This window comes from Oryzias melastigma, linkage group LG21 (genome assembly GCF_002922805.2).
Source record: "Oryzias melastigma strain HK-1 linkage group LG21, ASM292280v2, whole genome shotgun sequence".
NCBI classification, from domain to species: domain Eukaryota; kingdom Metazoa; phylum Chordata; class Actinopteri; order Beloniformes; family Adrianichthyidae; genus Oryzias; species Oryzias melastigma.
Genome location: NC_050532.1, coordinates 2629309 through 2646315, shown reverse-complemented (window position 1 = coordinate 2646315; position 17007 = coordinate 2629309). Strand labels below are relative to the sequence as shown.

The following is a 17007-nucleotide window of genomic DNA, read 5'->3' as shown; positions in this document are numbered from 1 at the left end:
AGATGCACTTTACCTTCAAATGTTCAGGGAAACTGGAAAAAAAAAAAATGGACGCCACTTAAGTCTCATACAGACCAATAGGTAAAAATATTGACTGACATTAAAAGGTTGGGTACCACTACAGAGAACACAATGATGGACTCATCAATAAATGAAGCTACATGTTAGCTTTAGTCCTGGTTGTTGTTCAGACTGATTTCTGCTGTTTCAGGAACACCATAAACGATCCATCCCTAAGGACACATGGAACTTATTGTTGGACTTTGGTAACATGATTGCAGACGACATGTCAAACTATGACGAGGAAGGTGAGCACAACAACATCCTCCAGAGGAACCCGTGGTTGATATTATTCCCTCCCTAACTTCCTATGCTCTGGATTTTCAAAGCAATTCAGACTCACTACTATTTTTTATCTAAATACTAAATGTGACATCACAGATTTCCCGAAGTATAGTAAAAACATTTTACAAAAACTAGTTATGAATCCTTTGATTTCTATTTATAAAATATAACATGAATGAAAAATGGTTAAAACCCAATGCATTGTGGTCTATATTCACCAATTAACCTTGGTTGTGTCAGAATTTCCCCCCTAACCACTATAAAGTGTGTTTGCCATTTCTAGTCCTGTCCAAATCTACTAATTCCAAAATCAAGGGCACTCGAAATTTCCCAGAAGTCTTTGCAAATAACTAGCATGCATCGATGCTCACTAGATTATAGAATATAGACCACAACGCATTGTGGTCGAACAATTTCTAACAAAAAAACATGTTTAAATGTAATATTTAAATAAACCATCCATATTTTCAGCATCAGAACACAGTGGAGTCATAAATAAATGTTGTGAAATATTCGTATTTATTTGATTTTCACTTCGTGAAATCGTTGACGTCATTTCCGGTGTTTAGAAAACGAAGAAAATAGTGAGCATAGTGTCCGAATTACCTTTACAATCCAGCACACTATAGTCCTGCACTATATATATTAGTTAGGGGTTAGGGAGGAATTGAGACACAACCCATCAATGTATTTTTCCCAAAGAATTCTGGGAATTTTCTAGATTTGAACAGTTGTTCAAAAAGAAAACCGCACAATTACTAAGTAGTGAAGTCTGTGGCTCACACTGAAGCTGTTTGTGTTTTGTTTCAGGGGCGTGGCCGGTTCTTATTGACGATTTTGTGGAATTTGCCCGACCAATTGTTACAGGATCCAAACGTAAAACTCTCTAAACCCAGACGGATTCCAACTGGAAACGAGAAAGAACAGAACTCTGTTTCTTTTACAGGAACATTGTGATTTTTTTTAAAGACTTGTACAAAAGAAGAAGAAGAAAAAAATTGTAGACTTCAAGGAGAAAACATGAAGCACTTGAATCCGTCAGGAACCCGCCTGCTGGGAATCGAACGCCTGGCTGGCTTTTCTGACCGACGTGGACACGGCCGGACTCTCAGCGCCCTGGACGCCGCGCCGCTTCAGGGGCGCAGCGTTCGTTTGCGCTCTAAATGTCCGGGGGAAGAAGGAGCTGCGCGTTTGAAAGATTCTTCCTAACCGAGGCTGTGGAGCGGCAGCGCCAACATCCCATGTCTTACTCTCACTTCAGAGTGCTCACCACACCAGCACCGACAGAACTGATGCAGTTTTTACTGTACATACTGTATCTAATGGGACAGTTTACAAAGATGAACTATATGAAGAATAATATAAGATGCTCAGTTTATAAATGCAAAGGATGATTGTTTTATGTACAGTAAATGCTAAGATCTCTAACAGGACGCCTCAGTATCGTGGATGAATATGCTGTTGGTTTAATTGTTCGATGGGTGTTCAGTCATGGAGTCGTGAGCTCGTCATTGAAAGCATGTTAAACCCATGTTTTTGTTCTTTTTAAAGTCACAGCAGGCCGCTTTGATCAACACATTTCACTTAAGGAAAGGCTTTAATCAAGATAGTGAATGCTGGTTTGTGCTATTTGTTTGTCTGAATAATCTCAGTTTGTCCTTTCCATCATTAAAAAAAAACTTTGGTTTTTTACTCTTTACACCCCTGGAGGATTGTGTTCGTTTAGCAGCATCTCAGAGAAAAGGCAGAATTTTGCAATTGCATGGTACATATCTGTATGTTTTGGCAACGAGAGGAGTGTGGAGTCAGGACACTAAAGAAGGCAACAACAGGACAAGTATACGCCTTAAGAAAAAAACAACAACCTGTCTGATATTTATGTTTCTGTTCAACCCATCTCCTCAGTGTTACTGAAAGTAAGGAACATCAGAATATATTGTCGATCAACATGTAAGGAGCATAAGTATATTGTTCATTTAAGAAAGATGAATAAAGCATGAGTTTTTTTCATAATCACTGTTGTGTTTAGTTTGTTTGTTACAGTAAACACATGATTTCTGAAGATTCAGATGGTTAACAGTTTTTAGAACCATCGACAAACGTGTTTGTCACACGATTCAACACGGATCTCCATATATGGTCCATGAATCGATCCATAAAAGATTCTACTAACTTTGTGGTAATACTCTCACTCTGATCCTCTTGAGATGTATTTTACAAGCATTCCCATCATTATTATGCTCTTTTCAGCCAAAATATTAAAAAAAAACTGTTGTGGGACTGCTTTCATGGAGTAAGCCTGCACTCATATTCCATCATCCCTATGTTTAAACGCTGTCCCACTAACATACGGCCTAAAATAACTGGAACAGTAAAAACGGCGAGCAATATTGTTGCTATCCCAACGAACAGGTTTGAATGTGATGTCAGTTTAAACAAGGAAAAAAAGGTAGATGGAGCTATTTGTCTACAATCCACTCAGCATGTTTTCTATGTCACAAACAACCTTTTTCCAACAGCATGTTGTGTTTGTCTGCTCCTAATTTGAATAAATATTTACTCAGAAATGCAATTTTAAGCTAGTTTGCTTCATAATTGTGATCCATCACCAGAAGCCATGTAAAAAAAAAAAGACAAAAAAAACACAATTTTTATCAGAGTGGGACTTTAAGCAACCAAAACAAAATGTCTTGGTAAAACAACTTCAAATATTAAAGCCTGGGCTTTTGTGTCTTTTAGGCTGTTTATATTTGTGGCTCCAAAAAAGTGTAACATTAATTTATTCATGAATGTGGGGAAAATTAGTTATGTATGTTTCAGTCCACTAAACACACATCCTTTCTGTGATTCACCTTCAGCCAATTGGAACTGAAACAAGCTTGTGATTGGACGAGCTTTTGTTTGCATCACATGTACTGTATTTTTTAGAGTATATATTGCACCGGAGTAAAAGTTTCACTGGAGTATAAGTTGTACTGGACTGAAAGTTTCACTGGAGTATAAGTGGAATTGGAGAATAATTTGTACTGGAGTACAAGTTGTACTGGAGTTTAAGATGCACTGAAGTATAATTTGTACTAGAGTATATGTTGTACTGGAGTAACATTGTAGTGGAGTATGATTCGCACTGTAGTATATATTGTACTGGAGTATAAGTGGTAATGGAGTATAATTCATACTGGAGTATATATTGTACTGGAGTATAAGTGGTACTGAAGTATAAGTGGTATGGGAGTATGATTTGCACTGGAGAATATATTGTATTGTAGTATAAGTGTTACTGAAGTATAATTCACACTGTAGTATATATTGTACTGGAGTATAAGTCGCACTGAAGTATAATTTCCCCCGGAGTACAAGTCACAGCAGCCAAAAAGTGCATCTTCAAGAAGAAAAAAATCCTAAGCCGCATTGGCTAAACTGCAAAAAACAAAACAACAAAACTACAAATTATACTTTGAACAGTGCTGTACATAAAAAAACAAAGACAGTAGAGACACAACAGGAAGAGAAACTGACAGTTTATCACTAAGCCTTTCTTTACTTCCTAATCAATGTTATACCTTTATACTTGACCAACATAAAAAACAAGACATTGTTCAGATTGGTGTTTTTTAACCATACTTCTGTTACTCTCAGAACTACATTGATTTGTTTTTACGTATCTGTATCCTTTACAAACATCTAAATCTAGAACTTCTTTGTTCCTTTTGATCTTTTTTATCAGAGCTGTGTGATAGTCACATTTACTCTTTAAAAGACAAACTTCTGTCGTGATCCAGCGCTTCGGTTTTGTCATTGTTCTCTGTCAGTCTCACCATGTTCAGGTCAATCATCCACAGCTGTCTTCATTTAGTTAATCAGCCCAGTAGATTTAAGTTTTCAGTCAGGTCATCTGCTCTGCTCTGTCACTGGTTTGGTCTCCTGGTTTTGTCATGTTTAAGTTTATGAAGTAAATGTTTGAGTTTCTGCCACCATGTCCCGTCTCCTGCATTTGGGTCCTCCACCACCATCCCTGACAACTCCCAGTAAAAATTCCCAAAAGAGATCTAATGTGTTGTAAATTATACAACATTTTGTCCATGATGAATGTGATGTGGTTTTACAAAAGTCACCGATAGGGTTCAAATGTCCAGAGGTTTGGTCTCCTTTAGGATAATGTTAGTGTTTACTTTTGTCCTTCACACTCCTCAGGTTTCCCTGCCGTAAAGATTCTGAGATAATCTTTGGGTTTTATTTATGTCAGATAATGTTTCATATTTAGATTTATATTCCATTAAGGTCAAAGAAACACAGTCACAGAGTGGAGTGTGTCTGTGAGGTAGAAACTGATGCTGATTTGACGTTCAAACAGGGTCAAACAGCTTTGGACACTCTTTCTAATCTTTAGTTTCATTATGATTAATTTTCCATTTTGTGAAACTCAGACGTGAAGGAATTCAGCAATATTTAGTTTTTATGGGAAATTGGTTAGAAGAAAATACTCTTCTTCTGCTGAACTGAGATCCCAAACCAGTGTATGAGTGAGGATTTTAACTAAAAACAAATCTATTTCACCTCTCAAAATAAATGAAATAAAAGACTCAACCGTTTGGGCTACAACGTGTGCTGGTTTCATGGAGTTGCATCTGATTTGTGTGTGCGTAACTCTTGATTTGCAACACATACAATATATTTTGTTCACTTGCAATTGTGCATTCAGAAAAATCACAAAATATAAAAAAAATAAAATTTACACACAAAATTAAATTACAGCAGCTTAAAACAAACTTAGACACACAAATCTTTACAAATGATGCACAAATCGCTTGTTACGCACACACAAAAACACATTTACCCACAAATATGATGTGAGACTCCTTTCACGTCTCCAAGATTTGGGTGTAAATGATGCGTTTAAATGCTGCTAGAATGCTGGGTCATCAGAGTTTTCTTTTCAGCCACTTTGAACTTAGATCATGAATATTATCTGGTGAAAACCTGACTTTTTCCTACTTTGTTAAACAGATATGCCCCATAAAAAAGTCTAAATACACGTTTTTAAAACACGTATCCCTTATAACAAAAAGAATAAAAAATCAGCAATCCATGGATTTTGGAGCTCCTACAGTGTTCGTCTCTACTAATAATAACCATCAACCTTATAAAACCCAATTGGACGGCAACTGACTTAAAATATTCACAGATAAAGCAGAAACTACACAACCTAGGTATCTCAAAAAAGGATGGTATGATACTCGCAAACTGAGTGTAAGCTTCAATTTCCCGTGAGCCGAACTGATGACCTCATCATTACAGGACACCTAAAGATCCCTAAAGAACTACTTCACCACTTCAGAATTCCTTCCCTACTCTCTATATAGTGTCTTCTTCATTTTGTAGTGCTGTCCCAAAGTACAATTCCCAAATTGAGTCCCAGAAGTCTTTGCGAAAAACCTGTGATGCTCACAACACTGGCAAACATAGACCAGAATGCATTGCATTTGAAACTACTTTTTAAATAAACATCAACGTTTTCATCATCAGAACACTGGATTCATAAATAGACGTAAAATGTTAGTATTGATTGGAGTTTCACTTCGAGAAATCGATGACATCATACTTGCCGCTTAAAAAAATAAAAGTAGTGAGCATGGTGTCTGAATCGCTTTTAAAATCCAGGACACTGGATAGTCCTGCACTGTATAGTTTTTCAGTAGTTAGGAAGTAGGATGGGAGTTTGGACATCTCCACAGTCAATGGTCCAGTTCCTGCTTGTAGGTAGAGGATGAAAAGTGAACAAAACCCTAGACTAGATCCCTGAGGAACCCCAAAAGTAAATGGACTTTTATTTTTTAGATAATCCATAGATCACAGCTTCAGCTTAAATATATTTAAGTCATAATAACATGGACCACTCATCCTCTACTTCATTTTAAAAGACCTTTCTTTTGTCTTTTAAGACATGTTTTTTGAGACACCACCAAAACCAGCGACCAACAGCCCTTTAATGGAGCGGTGTGACCCGGTATTATTAAATAGGTAGAACTAGGATGTAGCATCCTTGATGCAAGTGTGCATTAGCACGCATGGTTGGTGTGAGTTTGAACAAAGTCACATCGCTTTGGAAAGCTTTTTTAGACTTTTGTTTGTCTTATCTTGGGTTTTAAACTTTGTTTACAGTCAGATACTTTCCCAACAGCTCAATCACGCAGACAGTTTTTATTTCTTTCCATTATAGATAAATAATTTAATTTATTATCATTTATTGACGAAAAGATGTGCATTTGTCAGTATAACAATTTCATTTTATCTTGTTTTAGCTCTTGTTTCTGCCTCTGTGTACCATTATGTACAGTGACGTGTAACACAACGCATATGCAAACACTTGTGCTGTTCTTCCTCACTTGTTTTGTGTGCAAACACAGTGCACACCTGTGGATGTTACCATTGCAGCAAGCCCCTCCCCTCTGCTGCTGTAAGGTGAGACACTCATATTCAGCCTGCTTTGTTGTTTCCCTTCAGATCAGCCTTTTTCTTTTCAAGGCAACAAAGATGAAATAAGCTTTTTTTTGGCTTTGTTGGTGGCTTTGCTGGACTGATTTCCCCTGCAGCGTATGAAGGGCGATGGAAAGAGAAGCGACTGACAACAGGCCGCAGTCGGGTCACAGCAGCGAGAGGTAGACTCTTTCCTCTGTCCTGGGCTTCACGCTTTACCTTTACATTTATTTCTAGTTCATAAAAATGTTTTTATGTCAAGCTTTTGCTTTCCGACAGTCAGAATTTGAATGTGAACATGGATTTGAATGCTGCTTCCTCATCTGTGACCTTTCGTTTGCGTCAGCCGGGTTCCTCTCTGACCGTTAAAAATGAGTCCAGCTTTGTTTCAACCATGGAAAAGTACGAACATAAGCATCTTTTGTTCCTAACTCCCGTTTATTTGTAGCGTATTGCTGAAGTATTCATCCAGCAGAGGCATTCGATCCCCTCTGCTGTAGAAACCTGACCCCGCTGATGTGACAGTGTGTTTGAGCAGAGGTAAAAACAGACGGGTGTGGTTTGTGGAGGGCCATCGTGATGCTGTCATTGGTCCTGGCAGGGTCGACCCCTATGGCTTCGAGAGACCTCACGATTTCGACTCCTACAAGGAGATGATGAACCAGTACGTGGGCGTCCTCAACAGGAGGTCAATGAGGTGGTCGCAGCTTCTCCAGCAGAAACCCGAGGTGGAGAAGAACCTGACAGGTGTCAAAGAACGCATTGTTGATTTGAAGCTTTGGGAATACACGAGTAACTCAAACTAATCTTTTTGGGAAGTGAAGAGATTTGTGCGTAAAGGTGTTCCCAGTGAACACAGAGCGAAGATCTGGATGGCGGCCAGTGGCGCCCAGCAGAAAATGGAGAGTAAGCCTGGTTATTACCAGTCTCTGCTGGCCATGGAGCCCGACGCCAAGCTGAAGGAAACCATCCACACAGGTGGGACGAAGCTGTCAGTTCATTCTTCAGACTCCTCCTGCACCTCCAGCGTTACAGGTGTCGTCTTTGAACAGACATGCATCGGACCTTTCCTGACAACGTCTTCTTCCAGAGCCATGCTGAGGCGGGCCTGCAGAAGGTGCTGCACAACGTCCTGCTGGCGTACGGACACCACAATCCGGATGTGGGATACTGTCAGGTGAAGAAAGCTCATCGTCTGTTCGACCAAAAGGAAGTGACGTCACATGCTACTCTGAGTTTAAGCTAACCGGTTAGCAAAATAGATTTATTTTAGTGAAGGCTGAACATTTGTATTTGTAATGACATATTGTTCTAGCTAGTTTCAATAACTATAAAAAGATTGATGGTTAACATTTTAACACAAGTCCCACTCCAACTACATTTTTTTATTGTAAATTCACTTCCAGTGATCTTTTAGCTTTGATTATGAAGTTTTTAGTCAACATCTGAAAAAAAACCTGTCATATTTTTTTGCAGGAGCTCATTAGAAATTCACCTCTGGGTTGTGGTACGGAAGTAATCCCATGTTGCTATCCCAGCATTCCTTTGTTTATGTCAGGGATAGGCAACTCCTCATTCAACGTGGCCCTCATACATTTTTAGTCGTATTTCCTCTACTGTAGAACTAATTCCAAACTGTAAATACATGATTCCCCTGTAGATGGCGCTAGCAAACACTGGTGGCCTCCAGCGAAGAAGTCGGGTTTAAAAAATAAATAGGGCCGGGAATCAATTTTTCAAAAAATACGAATTAATCGCAAACCTGGAAAAAATTAATCGCGATTAATCGCTATAATTTTTTTTTTGTCTCAGTATTTGACGACCACTTATCCTCTCCAAATAATTACAATATGAAATCCCACATGAGACTCTACATTTAGAACATTTATTTTTCATTACTGCTGTCAATCGATTACAAAAAAAAAATCTGATTAATCGCACTTTTGTGTTGGGATAAATCACGATTAATCGCAATGTTTTACCAGGTAAAATGTATTTGTACAATATGGCACTGGACCACATAGTCGCTTTTTGTGAAAAACCATAAAAATATCAAGATTAAAGTACTAAAAAGCAATAGAATATTTATTTCTTTTGTAATTGACCATGGTGTAAGCGGGATAATACCCGACAAAATGTTTTGATGCACGCCTTGGAAGCTTGAACCACCGACTTAAAGCGAAGGACTGTTTCCTCGATTAATTTCCATTAACACATATTAACGCGATAATTCTTTTTGATTAATCTTGCGTGTTAATGTTCATATCCCTATAAATAAAGCTCACAAAGATTTTGGTCTTATTAAAATGGTACCCTTTTTCCTATCTCATTCATGGAAGTGAGCGGTCAGAGCGGTCCTCTGGTAGTGAGGAAGAAACATTGTCTCTCCCATCATTAAAGTCACCTATCCCTGGTTTGCACTCTCTCCTGCGAGCTTAAAGTATTGATACATTCTTGATGTTTGATCATTTGAAATCATAAGCTGCATAAAATAACACAAAAATAGTCTGTAAGGAACTATTGAATCTGTTATTCTTCTTTAAATAATGCTCATTGTCTTTTTCCAAAAGGACATGGAAGTGTTCTGAATTGTAAATCTGCTTTGGTTCCTGAAGATTTAATTTTACAATTCTTTTCTGTTTTTTCTTATAGTAAAAAAGTTTCTGTGGCTCGATAAACAATATGAATTTACATCTTCATAGACCCGGCTGTGTTTCTGCAGAAAACCTTTTTTTTATGTTAATGTTTCCCCACCATGAAAATATGTTCATATAAACAATTTCAATGGAGGATTCTCATCTATGTGATTACTTTGATAAATTAACTGTCGGAATTTACAGCAACTCTAAATTTAATATTGGATGGATGGATGGTCATCAGTAACACAGCTTCACCAAGGGGACCACATCCCACTTCTGACACCAGTTTTCTAAGAAGATATTTTTTTTCAAGCATTTTCTGTTTGTAGGAGAGTTTTATTTTTTTAAATATTTAACTATAGCCCTTACCCTCTATATTTACATTCATGAGGGTGCATTCTTGACTCATGGTACGACTCAAAAACTGAGTTTGTTGTTGCTCAGTGAGGTCTCTCATTTAGCTTAGTGTCTTCCTGTTGATGCTATTGGATGAGTTACTTTTTATCTCATCGATTTATTATTATTGTTTGTTATCATTTTTAAATCACTTTTATCCATACACTTGAAAAAATATAAATTATGCATTTGAGTAACACTTGATTTGTAATCATATACATTTTGAGGATTCATTTTTGGAAAATTTGACTATACAAGTACTAAATGAGACGGGTTTATATGCAAACATGTATTGTAAATTCATGCTAATTGGACCATGTGAATACAATGTTCTAACGTGTGTCTGTGCATCTGGGCGTGTCCGTTTCAGGGAATGAACTTTATTGCTGGGTACCTCATCATCATCACCAAAGATGAAGAAAAGTCCTTCTGGCTCATGGATGCTTTGTTAGGCAGAATACTTCCTGGTAAATTTGCAAGAACAAGTCGCACACACAGAATCCTGCTGGTTATGGTCAACTTTGAAGAAAACGGTGACAAAACAGAGCAGTTATTTATTTGCAGCACAAAACTAGACAAAATGATTAATTCTGTAAAAAAAATGAAATTATTTTTATACTATAAGCATCAATATTTACTGATAAACTGATTTTAAATCTGTTTATAAATTAAATTTATCAAATTCTGCATTTATCAGTAAGTATAGGTTCACACGTCAGTGTATTTGCCAGAAATCATTTGTGGAAGAATATAAGTGAACATGTGTGACCTACTTCCACAGATTACTACAGTCCTGCCATGTTGGGGCTCAAGACAGACCAGGAGGTGTTGGGGGAGCTGGTGAAGGCCAAAGCCCCCGCCGTGGGACAGCTCATGGCCCAGTATCCGGGCATATGGACTCTAGTGGTGTCCCGCTGGTTCATCTGTCTCTACATTGACATTCTTCCAATCGAGGTGAGAAAATGACCAGATGAAACTGCGTTTTTGAAGGTCGTGACGGGCGTTGTTTGTGCTCTCACAGACGGTTCTGAGGATCTGGGACTGTCTGTTCTACGAGGGATCCAAAGTTCTGTTCCGAGTGGCTCTGACGCTCATCCTTCATCACCAGCCGGAGATCCTGAGAGCACGCTCTCTGCCCGACGTCTGTGAATGCTTCAAGCAGATGACCTGTGGAGCGTTCACCATGGACTGCCACGCTTTCATGCAGGTGAGAAGAAAGGCCGGGAACCTGCTGAACACGGGTGACTCCAGTCCAGATACAATACCCAGAAAGCCTCTGTGTTCAGATGGTTTAGAGGCTTTCCTTTGCAAATGCACTGCCAGTTCTGCTCTCTTTTTTGGTACTTTAACCCAGGAAAAAAAATAAATAAATAAAGCCAAATTTATAATTTAAGCAAAAAGATTTATTCAAAAAAGCAAGAAAAACAAGAGAACAAGAGTTTTGGATCCACAGCCATCAGATGCATGTGCAGGACTGACTGAACACACTCAGTAAAAACACTGGATTTCTACTGTGTCCTGTAAATTAGAGGCCAACATCTAAATTATTGTAATTTAGAAAAAAAACAAGAGTTTCAGAAATAATTACTACTAAGTCCCACTTCAATCACTGTGTTTCCAGTGACCTTCTAATATGATGATGCAGTTTAAAAAAAAAAAAAACCTGTGTCATTTTCTAGGACATAGTATCTGCAGAGCAGCTAGAATTAATAAAAAATTAAACTCTGAGTTGTAAGAAGAACTGTTGGAGCAATCCTGACCCTTAACCCTTCCCGTTGGTGTGCGTTCCCACGCAGTGAATTTTCTTTCACAAATAAGCTCTTTTTTAAACATTTATTTTTTCTGCTCTAAAGTCACAACAATTTGAATAAAGAAATACTGACAGATACAGTTTTAATGTTATTTATATGTTTTTAATCATCAGAAAAATGCCACAAGAACATTTTAGCTTTGTCTTTGGATTTAACACAATATCCTAAGAAAAAAAAATCAAACAAATCTTTATTTTATTTCTGCAGAAGATCTTCACAGAACCCGGCAGCCTGTCGATGTCAACGATCCACAAGTTGAGAGAGAAATGCAGACAACAAATCCTGGAGGAGGAGTCCAGACGATCATGAAGTTCTACAACTTTATTATTATCATTATTTTTGATCAAGCTTTCCTCCCGTCCCATAATCCCGTCAGACAGAACAACCACTGGACCCGAGGCCGGACTCAGGGTCCACATGTGACCAATAACATGGGCCCTCTACAGTAGCGAAAGACATCCACCTTTAGACAGCATCAATGTCAAGAATCCAAATGTTTTGATAAAAATTTAAATCTTAAATACATCTATTTTATAGACATTGTTTTTACTTTGAAAAAAACTTAATGAATAATCTGTTACCATCTAGTCCAAACAAATGAGTCTTCTGTTTTTTCTGTCAGCTTTTACCAAAGGAAAAAGAAAATACTTGAATGATGGAACAAAATAATTTACTACAAAATGACGGCAATGAAATAAATTAAGAATTATTCTCAAAATTATCTTTTTTGTCCTTTTTGACTTTATATACTTTAGAATTTCTTTGATTTCATTTTTCCTGTTTTGTCATTGTACACTTTTTTTTAAATTTATTGCTTTCTCATCGTCTTTTCCTTTTATCATCTCTTATAAATCTCTGCTAGCTAACCTGCTGTTGATGGACTAGTCCAGGGGTCTGCAACATGCGGCTCTGGAGCCATTTTTTAAACATAAAGTATTTTTTGGTGAAATATATGGATTTTTGGTGCACCTTAAATAATAATAATAAAAAAACATGGTAAAAGTTACTTAATTACCTCTGATTTAATTTTGTTCAGTTAGATTTACAAATTTCTGGTTGAGATGGACCACAAATGGTAAAGTAAACTGTTTTAAATCACTGCTGACAAAACACTTCCAACTGGTTGTTGGATTGAAATTCTGTTATGCTGGGTCTTTTATTTTGAAAGGAAGTCATATGAATCTTTACAAAAAGTTATAAACTATTTTTTACTTTGAAAATGGCAATTTTTTAATGCAAAAAAACCAAGCTAAAGTTCAAGTATATTATATTAGTAACAATAGAAGTTATACTTTTTTTATTTTGTGTTCACGTTGGGCCCCCCTGACACTTAAGGGCATGTGTCAAAGTCAAGCCCCGGAGACCGGATCTGGCCCCTTGGGTGATTATATCTGGAGCTGCAGATCATTTTATTGTTATTAATGGCCCGATGTTATCTTGTGCTCATTTCCAACTTGTATAATTTTGACAAAATATATTTTTTGGAGAGTAAAATACTGAAAGTTATTTAAGGTTTAAGTTGATTTATTCTGCAATAATATTCCTGTCTTTTTATTATTCATAATTATGTTAATAAGTTACAGTTTTAAACAAAACAAAATCCATTCTGCTAGCTTTTTGAACTATTTTGGCATTTACTAAGATTTTTTTAGGCCATTTTGGAGTTTAGCTAATATTTCAGCTACTTGCTGGGTGTTTTCGGGGGGATATAATGAAGTTTAGCTATTTTTAAGTTACATGCTAGCTGTTTTGGTTAACCTTAGTTTTTTTTTTTTTGGTCACTTTGGCATTTAGCTAATATTTTAGCTGGCTATTAGCTTCAGGGTTTTTAAGCTATCAATTTCAGCATCTTTAGCAGCCAAATTCAGTTTGCAGCATTCACATTAGCATCATCACAGGTAATGATATATATCTAGTTAATAATTATGTTTAAAAAGTTACTGTTTTAAAGTTTTAAACATTTTGTCTGTGTTAAAAAAAAAGTTTATCCTAGGGTGTGTTTTGGATTTTGGCCCCTTGAGCGATTGAGTTGGACACCCCTGCTTTAGGGCGATTGCCCCCTTTGCCAAAGCTTAAGTCCGCCCCTGGCTGAACCACATGAAGATAAATCCAAGAAACACAGTCGCATTCCTGAACCTTTATTGATTATCTTTAAAAAAAAAAAACAGTTCAAATAAACCCACTAAAACATGAAATCACTTTATAGATGTTAAGATTTTGGAGGCAAAACACAATCATGAGCACTCTTTTTAAGGTAAACAAAATCTGTGAGACAGGAACGTGTCCCTTTCATGGCAGCAGGCGATGAGGGAGGGGCTTCCTCTGTCCTTCTGACCTAACTTTAATCCCGTTCTTGTAACAGCGTGGAAGGCACTGAAACACTAACCAGAGCATTTTGGCCGTCTCCTAATGTGTCGGGTTTTCAGCGCAGCACCTCTTCACTTCAGCCACCACGGCCCACGGGAGAGGGGGCGGGGCAAATACATGGCAAACCCACCCAGTGGATTAATGAGGTTTAGCATAAATGTCACCGAAGGTTGAATGAGTGTAAATGGCAGAAAAATTCCCTTTTTTTTTTCTTCAACAGCAGTCTTTAGTCCAAGAAAATGTAAGAATGTTCCACTCAAATCCTACAATCCCTTTCATAGAAATCATAAATAGTAAAACGCAGCCTGAGGACCCTCTGATCCACAAGCAGTCCCTGCCTTCCTGTACCAACGATGAGTTTCTGCTCAGAAAGCACGTTCAGAAAGAGAAGGTGATTAGTGTTACTCAAAAAGGCAAAGAACAGCAAACACACGGGTCGGGGGGATGGAGGGCGGAGGGCAGGTGGAGCTCAGGAGACAGTGGTTGATTCCAGCAAGGACCGGCCGGCCTCAGATGGTCTGGTAGCCGGCGTGGCTGCGTTTCCTGCCGATGAGGTACGCCACCAGCACGATGATGACGAGCCCGGCGAGGGCGGCTCCCACGATGATGGGAATCAGCATGTCGTCTTCATCCAGCTGGCACTCCTCAGCTGACAAACAAACAGGCATCGCGTGAGCTTGGAAGAGAAGCAGCCGGCGAACGTCCAGAGGAGCTCATACCTGCTCCAAACTGCTCCCCCTTCAGGCCGAAGGGCTGCACCTGCACCTGGAAGGTGTTGATGGACACCTCCGTGGTCACGGTCAGAGTTTGCTCCTGGCGGCACATGTAGGAGTGGCCCAGGCTTCCTCGTAGATAATCCAGACTGCTGTTCTTCACCAAGAAGGGACCTGAACACGATCATGGAGGGGAAGAATGAAAACCTGACCTTTAAGTTGTATTTAGGCAATTTGTGCATCCAGTTTTAATGTTAAGTCAATGTACAGACGAAATCAGGTATTCTGCAGTACAAAGATCAGGCTTTTTTTGTTCATGTTTTCTTCCAATTGTTGCTTTTATTGTTTATTAATTCATTTTTGTGGTTTTTTTTTACTGACAAATCCATCTGTATTGTGCAGTTGTCTGATTTCTTCTATCCTAGCTTGTCTTTGTATTTAGAGACCATCGACCTGTTCTATAGGGACAAAAGATGGAAACTAGCTTAAATGATAAAAATACAAATACATTAGATTATAAGTGTTATATTAATATATGCTGTCCCGGTCTTAAACAAATAAACAAACAAGGCATGTTTCAGTGCATCCAGACTTCAAATATCTGAACTTTGGCAAAGACGACGAGTCGCGTCAACCGATCAGAGACTGAGCTTTAGTAAGTGATGCGTTCAATGCCACAATCAGCAGATGGAGTCCAAAACTAATCTGATCATTCTCCTGAACTTTATAATAGTTTTCTTATTTTTATTGAGGCAATAATAAAAAAGCCCTCCATTCTGATTTTCTCTCTCCTCTGACAGCAAGTTGTCACAGTGACGTGGAAGTACCGCTGAAAGCAGCCATCATTCAGACGCAGCTCTACTAGATAGTGACCCTAACCGTACTGGGAGAGTCTCTGATCACATGATGCCAGACACGGAGACGTGATTGCTGATGCTTTTATAGAACATCAGCATCACAAACGTTTTCAAAGACCCCATTTTCTAAACTAAATGAACACAAAACTGAAATGTTTATAAATTTCAGGCGCAGCTGAAACGTTTTCAATGAACTTTGTTGATTTGAGTTTTTAACTGCAGAGGAGTTTTTGTCTTTAGCATCTTTTGCAGCAATATTTTACGTTTGTGTAATTTAACTTAAAAATGACTAATTAAATTCTGACTTTTTTGGAAGGGAGTCATAAAACCTGCAAAAACATAATTGGTTTTACTTATATTGTTATTTTAACTCAATAAATGTACGTATTTCCATTTATGAAATCAGTGCAAATAAAAAGATTCATTGCAAGATTGTGATCAGTTCTCCTGTATGGCCTTAATCGATGTGCATGTACTGCAATAAAAATCCTTAAAACAAAACAGCTTCCAGATAATGTTTCCACACAAACAGTATTTCCATAAAGGCTCAGATTAAAGCTGATGACACCCCAGCAGATAAAACTATTGTTTAAATTAATAGAATAGGACTCACTTTTTATTGCAGGCCAGGTTACGTTCAGAGAAACTTCACTCAGGTGGTATTTACTTGACGTCGTATTCTGGAAGCAAAAGAGCAAAACTTCAGTCAAGATCATATAATAAAGTCAAATACCTAAAACACTCTTACATAATATTTATCAAACAAATAAGTGTAATGTCACATTTTCGAATTTTGATAATTGTAGCTTTTGCAATGACTCCTAAATATTTTTCTTTTATGTAAACATAATCACCTATTTTAGTTTTGATAGTAAAGACATAGAAAATACTGTTAATGTATTACTTCAAACTAAATACATAAATGTAGAGTAAAAAAGATTTCTATTTTTTTAGATTTATTAAATATATAAATAATATTCAAAATGAAATACATTTTATAAAATATTCATACTCCCAAAGCGTACCATACTGTGGACCTTTGTTCTTTCCTGGTTGAATTTTTTTTTTCTCGTTAGTATTCTTTGTTTACCTTAAGTTAACTTATTTCCTACTCACATGTCCATTGCTGTAATAATTTTAGGTCGAATTTGCTTTTGTTGTTCTGTAAATGATGGTATATTCAATAAAGTTAAAAAAAAAAAAAACATCCAGATCCTTTCAAGTTTCTGTCGCCACCTAGTGGCCATTTCATGAATTGCATGCAGAGCAGATGAGAGTGGATCTTACCAAAGTAAAAACAAAAGTGAGGTTTTTGATCTGTCCGTCTGTGGTGAGCTGCAGGACGGCGCTCTCTGACTCACATGAACCAGACACATTTGTTGACTTTGGCACGACATTTACA

The 17007-nt window shown here is 37.6% G+C and overlaps 3 protein-coding genes across 3 annotated transcripts in view; 2 read left to right on the top strand and 1 right to left on the bottom strand.

Moving 5' to 3' along the window:
- Positions 1 to 2358, top strand: part of dcun1d2a (DCN1, defective in cullin neddylation 1, domain containing 2a) — a 9958-nt gene extending 7600 nt beyond the window's left edge. The window contains exon 7 of the mRNA XM_024286246.2: positions 1156 to 2358. Coding sequence (XP_024142014.1) covers positions 1156 to 1235 — 80 coding nt within the window. The 3' untranslated portion in view covers positions 1236 to 2358. The remainder of the gene's footprint in view (positions 1 to 1155) is intronic.
- Positions 2359 to 6828: 4470 nt separating this feature from the next.
- On the top strand, positions 6829 to 12657 carry LOC112155340 (growth hormone-regulated TBC protein 1-A). The gene is made up of 8 exons (XM_024286884.2): positions 6829 to 7004; positions 7424 to 7569; positions 7642 to 7800; positions 7875 to 7999; positions 10228 to 10324; positions 10639 to 10811; positions 10879 to 11064; positions 11876 to 12657. Exons 1-8 carry the CDS (start codon positions 6952 to 6954, stop codon positions 11975 to 11977), a joined length of 1041 nt encoding a protein of 346 aa, XP_024142652.1. The 5' UTR covers positions 6829 to 6951; the 3' UTR covers positions 11978 to 12657.
- A 1133-nt stretch (positions 12658 to 13790) lies between these two features.
- The window catches only part of lamp1b (lysosomal associated membrane protein 1b), a 6819-nt gene continuing 3602 nt past the window's right edge, over positions 13791 to 17007 (bottom strand). The window contains exons 3-6 of the mRNA XM_036209830.1: positions 16893 to 17007; positions 16219 to 16285; positions 14755 to 14922; positions 13791 to 14684 (exon numbers count right to left, since the gene is read on the bottom strand). The exon at positions 16893 to 17007 is cut by the window's right edge and continues 5 nt beyond it. Coding sequence (XP_036065723.1) covers positions 14545 to 14684; positions 14755 to 14922; positions 16219 to 16285; positions 16893 to 17007 — 490 coding nt within the window. The 3' untranslated portion in view covers positions 13791 to 14544. The remainder of the gene's footprint in view (positions 14685 to 14754; positions 14923 to 16218; positions 16286 to 16892) is intronic.

Excerpts from the sequence above, each read along its gene's own strand:
- LOC112155340 (XM_024286884.2), top strand. The coding sequence starts at position 6,952 with ATGGAAAGAGAAGCGACTGACAACAGGCCGCAGTCGGGTCACAGCAGC. Across the intron at positions 10,325-10,638 it reads GTTAGGCAGAATACTTCCTG|ATTACTACAGTCCTGCCATG; the intron begins GTAAATTTGCAA and ends CTACTTCCACAG. Across the intron at positions 11,065-11,875 it reads ACTGCCACGCTTTCATGCAG|AAGATCTTCACAGAACCCGG; the intron begins GTGAGAAGAAAG and ends TTATTTCTGCAG.